Source organism: Sinocyclocheilus anshuiensis, unplaced genomic scaffold (assembly GCF_001515605.1).
Source record: "Sinocyclocheilus anshuiensis isolate Anshui unplaced genomic scaffold, SAMN03320099.WGS_v1.1 scaffold1431, whole genome shotgun sequence".
Classification (NCBI taxonomy): Eukaryota; Metazoa; Chordata; class Actinopteri; order Cypriniformes; family Cyprinidae; genus Sinocyclocheilus; species Sinocyclocheilus anshuiensis.
Window position 1 is genome coordinate 104,020 of NW_015537992.1, and position 6,449 is coordinate 110,468.

Consider the following 6,449-nt stretch of genomic DNA (forward strand, 5'->3'; position numbering starts at 1 on the left):
TGACTCTTAACTTTTATAAAGAATATCTCTTTGGATTTGAGACTTTAGTCTTTGCAACTTTACAGATCTTCTTTATGCACCAAGAGCTTGTAACACTCCAAAGAGAAAGGAACAATTGAAATCGCATGATATGACCCCTTTAAAGAGACACCTTAGTACTTTCTTGACCCCTGAAGGGTGCATATTAGTACCTTACAGTAGTAACATGTACCCTCAAGGTAGTGATTTGTACTCTTATGGTACTATTATGAACCCTTCAGGGGTAAAGAAGATAAAGGTGTCTCTTTGAGGGCACTGCCCCAGTGACAAGCTATTGTACTCCTAAAGCAACAGTTTTTGCACTTTTTTTCTGAGAGTGTGGATAGATGTTTTGTTAGTTTGTTGTTTATTTAAGCCTAGATAGAGAATAGCAGTATGAAGATGAATAATGATCAGCTTGACACTGATTTGCTGTATGTATGTGAATGTCTTGACAATTTCAATCCCTCGCTTATTTACCATAGCAAGTATAGATACCATAAATACCATAGTTAATGCAGTCATTGTTAGTAAACCTACTATAAAAACATTTCACATTCAGACTGTGTAAAAGCTTTCTCAATCTCTGTCTCACTAATGCCAAGTTACTGAAATGTTGCTGTAGTAACAATAACTGTAGTGACTATATGTGACCCTGGAGCACAAAAGCAGTCTTAAGTCGCTGGGGTATATTTGTAGCAATAGCCAACAATACATTGTATGGGTCAAAATTATTGATTTTTCTTTTATGCCAAAAATCATTAGGATATTAAGTAAAGATCATGTTCCATATATTTTGCATATTTCCTACCGTAAATATATCAAAACTTAATTTTTGATTAGTAATATGCATTGCTAAGAACTTCATTTGGACAACTTTAAAGATGATTTTCTCAATATTTAGATTTTTTTGCACCCTCAGATTCCAGATTTTCAAATAGTTGTATCTCGGCCAAATATTGTCCTATCCTAACAAACCATACATCAATGGAAAGCTTATTTATTCAGCTTTCAGATGTATAAATCTAAAAAAAAATCTCGAAAAATTGACACTTAAGACTGGTTTTGTGTTCCAGGGTCACATATAGTGGTATATATAATTACTGTACATAGAGATTCTGGCTCATTTTTATATTTAAAATCCATGTCTGACTGTGTTGTTGATGCCAGTAATAAAATAGCACATGAAACATGACACAACATATTCAGATATTTCTGACTATTGACCGCTGTCTGTGGCAAATCATCAAGCTCCGCCCCTGCAAGCTCACGCTCATCTGAGAGCCACGCCCACATCCCAGCGTCCAATCAACAACTGATGCATAGAACCAAGCCCCCGCCTTTTTCATTTCCGAAAATCATCGCTATATGGAAGAAAAGATCTGTTGCTGCTTCCATTTCACCATTTTTCCATTTGTATTTATTTATTCATTTGCTTAGTAACTAACCGTGTAATAAGCAGGATAACGTACAGTCAGCCGGTCATTAGTGCAAAATAAACACAGGTAGATCAATTCAGTTTTCCTGTACACTCCACATCACCGTTCTTCTTGTGTAATAAAAGTATAAAACCATTTGAACCTCGAACCAATCTTTCCATGTAATAAATGAGATCAAGGACAACCGGCTGGTTATTATCACAGAATAAACCTTGAGTTCAATTTTTTTTTGAGTTCGAAGTTTATTGTGTGATTATGGCCTGACTGCACATTATGCCATATGTGGAGAAGTTGCTAAGTGTTGTTAGGCCGTTTCAGATTTGAGACGCCTTCACAACAGTGAGAGAGAGAAATCTGAGCTTTCAGAAGAGTTTCCAACAAAGATGTGTTCAACAAAGATTGAGCATTGTTTTACAAGCCCTGAACTCATTCCATCAACTTCACCACTAGGGAGTTTATTAGGGAAGTAAACCGGGTCATGTTAGGAAATAAAAACACAAATAAATAAAACACACAAATTAAGTGTTCCTCAATGAATTTAGAGTGAGCTATAGAGATATTTCTTCATTCCGCAACAACGCCCAGCCCTGCAACACCCTTTAACCTGTCAGGATAGTTCTTCTGAAATGTTGTGACTCATGATTTATCACAAAGCTCTGCAGATATTCCAGCCGTTTCCGGAGCAGGACTGTCTTTTGCACCGGGGTGGAGCATAAACCTGTTAATGAACTCATCGTGTCATGTTTAAGTTGTTCTGATTCACACAGACTACTCTGTTGTGCCATTTATTAAAGCAGTAAGCCCCAAAAAGCCGTGGTTTACAGTGAATTTATAACCGCTAAGGGGCGTTGTTAGGCACGATGTGAAGCGGAGGCTTCACGGGGATTATTGCTTTTATAAAACGGTTATTCCACATACGTAGTAAGGTTTCACAAAATAAAACAGAGCAAATAAAGTGTAATGATATTAATAAAAACAGTATTGACAGAACAACTCAGAAACAGTTGTGGTTGCAACAAAGTGGTTGCCGAGCAACAGACAAACGAAAACAAAGGTGTGTGTTTATAGAGTAATTTACAACAGCTTCGAACACGGCTCAGCCAATCAGAATCAAGCACCGGAACTATCCGTTTTATAATAACATGCATACTGCTTCTCTTGATGTGCGATTACAGTAATCGCAGCAGAGTAAACAGCAGGGAACTCTGACCCTCTTAAAAGCAAATCATTATCTGCTATTGAGCTAATCGATCTCTGTCACGCAGCGGTCCTCGGCGCGCCGCTGCTGGAGCTGACTGTGCTGCAAAACTACATAGACGTCACAATAAAGGGGCCCTTCAGATGGAGAACGAAGAGGACAAAGAAAGACAAGTCACTCTGGAAGATCTTCCCACACATGATCTATAACGTCTCTGTGTTCAACAGCAGGAGCAGTCACACGGTCAGTGTTTGAGAAGCACTAGGTTACTCAGCCAAATTAAAACAGGAAAGTCATTTCCCTTGCATTTTGTTTTTCTGCTAGAACTACATGCGTCTTAAAAATGGGAACTTGACGCTGGGGCCTCTGGACTTTTCCACGCAGTTGTGTGTGGTGGTTCAGGCCCAGTCGGAGTCTCGTCCTCTGGCCTACAAACCCAGCGATCGGCTGTGCGTCGAGACGGCCAAAGGTAACACAGAAACCCAACTCCGCCAGCCCACGGCACATTCTTGTCTTTCCACTTTCAGATCGTCAGGCGAACAGGTTTGAGCAGTATTTGATTGACATAACTGACAGGACGAGTTGAGGAAACCTTTGCTGCTGTTTAAACTCTTTATCAGCTCGTGTCGTGTGTAATGCTTGACTGTAACTGAGGTGTTTTCCCAGCGCGCTCTGAGCTGGACTTCCTCATGCATGAGTCTTCAGACACTCCTCTGCGTGTGAATGTGTGAGCTGATGCTGGTTTTCTCTCCGCTGTAGATCCATTCAGAGAGCAGCTGCTGGCTGCTATGTTGGGCGGCGTGCTGCCGTCTGCGCTCTGTCTGTGTGTCCTCGCTGTGCTCGGGGGTCTCGTCCACTGCTACATCACCGACCACAGACAGAGACTGCCCAAGAGCACGGTATGACTGACGCACACCAGCATTAGAACAAACACACACTGCTGGAGCACAAACCTGCAACAAACACAATATTTAGAGATGGCGATCTCACAGAGGACTGAGGATGGGCTTATTTGACTTTGGCTTAGTTAGAACACCTCCAGTTAGCAGGGATTCAGTCTGGCCGAGACAGAATGGCACACTGGCACCTTTTGATTAAAAAGATCATATATAAACAATATATGTTTTAAATGTCTTTACTGTCACTTTTGATCAATTTAATGTATCCTTGCTGAATAAAAGTAATGATAATAATAATATGGGTCCCACTTTATATTAAGTGGCCTTAACTACTATGTACTTACATCAAAAATAAGTACTTGTGTTCATATTGTATTGCAAAACACTTTTGCTGCTATTGAGGTGGGATACGGGTAAGGTTAGGGACAGGTTAGGTGGTATGGGTAGGTTTAAACAGTGTAATTATAAATGTAATTACAGATGTAATTACATGCAGGTATTTTTAAAATATAAGTACAATGTAAAAACATGTACACAATAAGTGCATTGTACCAAATTATTAATTTAAATGTAAGTACATAGTAGTTAAGGCCACTTAATATAAAGTGGGACCATAATATGCAACTAATAATAACGTTATTATTAAAAATATTAATTATTAAATATAAAAATTAGTGCTGTCAAATGATTAATCGCATCCAAAATAAACGTTTGTTTACATAATATATGTGTGTGTACTGTGCATATTTATTATGTATATATAAATACACACACATACAGCATATATTTTGAACATATTTACATGTATATATTTATATTATATATAAATACAGTATATTTAATATATAAACATAACATATTTTTCTTAAATATATGCATGCATGTGTGTATTTATATATACATAATAAATATGCACAGTACACACACATTATGTAAACAAAAACTTTTATTTTGGATGCGATTAATCATTTGACAGCACTAATTAAAATATTAATATTTTAAAATGTATAAAATAATATGCAAGTAATTTCTGGTAGACACTATTATTCAAAAGTTTGGGGTCTGTAAGATTTTTTTTCTGACAAAAATTAATACTTTTATTCATCAGTTGATCAAAAGCTACAAAAATAAGGTATTTATAATGTTACAAAATATTTCTATTTCTAATAAATGCTGCTGTTTTGAACTTTCAATTCATCTGTGAATCCTGAAAAATAAAATGTATCACAGTTTCCACATCGATAATAATCAGAAATGTTTCTTGAGCAGCAAATCAGCATATTAGAATGATTTCTGAAGATCATGTGACACTGAAGACTGGAGTAATGATGCTGAAAATACAGCTGCGCATCACAGAAATACATTACAGTTTAACAGATATTCACACAGAACACAGCTGTTTTACATTGTAATAATATTTCACTATTTTACTGATGTTACTGTATTTTGTAATCATATAAATGCAGCCTTGGCGAGCAGAAGAGACTTCTTTCAGAAACAATGTTACCAACTTCAATCATTTGAACAGTATGGGTGTATGTAAAGAAAAGATGGATATGAATACTAGCACAAAAAGCTTTCAGGATAGATCATCGAGGATGGGAGAGAGTCATAGCATGTCATCTTGTCACAATCCATTTATAACACTGAATTCTTCTTATTTCAGCACGTGGTTGGCACGAGTGAAAATCTTCACACTTTCCAGCCTCAGATGTCTGCAACAGTCATCTTTAACGTGATGAAGCTGGGAGATGAATCCGCGGCTCTGCCACAGCTGCTGTGTGCTGAGGACTCGTCAGCGGCGGATGAACCGGCTCGGGCTGTGAGCGCTGATCCGCCGGTGTGTTACGTGCAGCAGCATGCAGCGCTCGCTGACCCGCAGGACACAGACAGTGTGCACTCTGAGCCGCAGCACAGCGAGGACGGAGATTACGGCATCGTGCTGCCGGCTGCTTTTGAACCTCCGTACAGGACACAAGGACACACAATACATGCTGTGGATGCCCGTGAGGACGAGCCGGATGATGAAGAACAAGCACAGATATTCCTGGACTGGAGCCCAGGGACTGGAGAACTGAAGATCCCTCTGATGGGCTTGTTAGGTCTGGAGGATGAAGCACAGCTCCAGACTGAAGCGGTCACACTGCTGCCTAACATCATCCTGAGACAGAGCTCAGGGGACAGCTGCGAGCCGGAGCCGGACCACTTCATCAAGATGGAGCGGGACTGGGGCCTCGTCATCCACTCCAGCCCGGACTGACAGAGGAGAGGAATAATGCTGCCGCTGCTGCTTCAGACTCCTGACAGAATATGAAGAGCATTTTGCTACACACTAGTGTGTTCAGTTTTAAGGTTTACAAATGAAACGATATAATGAAGGATTTTCAGTGGACTTTGTTTTCTGCTTCAACTCTCTTTCACTGTGAACATGAACAAAGCTCAGTTCTTTAGCTTCTGTGTTCAATCACAGTTAATCGCTTTGCCTCAAAAGCCCCAGACGTGCAGATCCTGGAAGCTGCTCAAGGGAAATAAACTTTGTTTCATGGGCACTCGGTTCTGAAAGTGATGTGTGACCCTGGAGCACAAAACCAGTCATAAGTGTCAATTTTTCAAAATTTCAAAAAGCTGAATAAATAATCTTTCCATTGACATATGGTTTGTTAGGATAGGACAATATTTGGCCGAGATACAACTATTTGAAAATCTGGAATCTGAGGGTGCAAAAAAATCAAAATATTGAGAAAATCATCTTTAAAGTTGTCCAAATGAAGTTCTAAGCAATGCATATTACTAATCAAAAATTAAGTTTTGATATATTTACGGTAGGAAATTTACAAAATATCTTCATGGAACATGATCTTTACTTAATATCCTAATGATTTTTGGCATTAAAGA

At 38.8% G+C, this 6,449-nt stretch overlaps 1 protein-coding gene across 1 annotated transcript in view; it reads left to right on the plus strand.

Annotated features, from left to right (window-relative positions):
* Positions 1 to 6,167, plus strand: part of il20ra (interleukin 20 receptor, alpha) — a 9,508-nt gene extending 3,341 nt beyond the window's left edge. The window contains exons 4-7 of the mRNA XM_016469234.1: positions 2,723 to 2,898; positions 2,980 to 3,124; positions 3,415 to 3,554; positions 5,221 to 6,167. Coding sequence (XP_016324720.1) covers positions 2,723 to 2,898; positions 2,980 to 3,124; positions 3,415 to 3,554; positions 5,221 to 5,814 — 1,055 coding nt within the window. The 3' untranslated portion in view covers positions 5,815 to 6,167. The remainder of the gene's footprint in view (positions 1 to 2,722; positions 2,899 to 2,979; positions 3,125 to 3,414; positions 3,555 to 5,220) is intronic.
* The last annotated feature ends 282 nt before the right edge of the window (positions 6,168 to 6,449 follow it).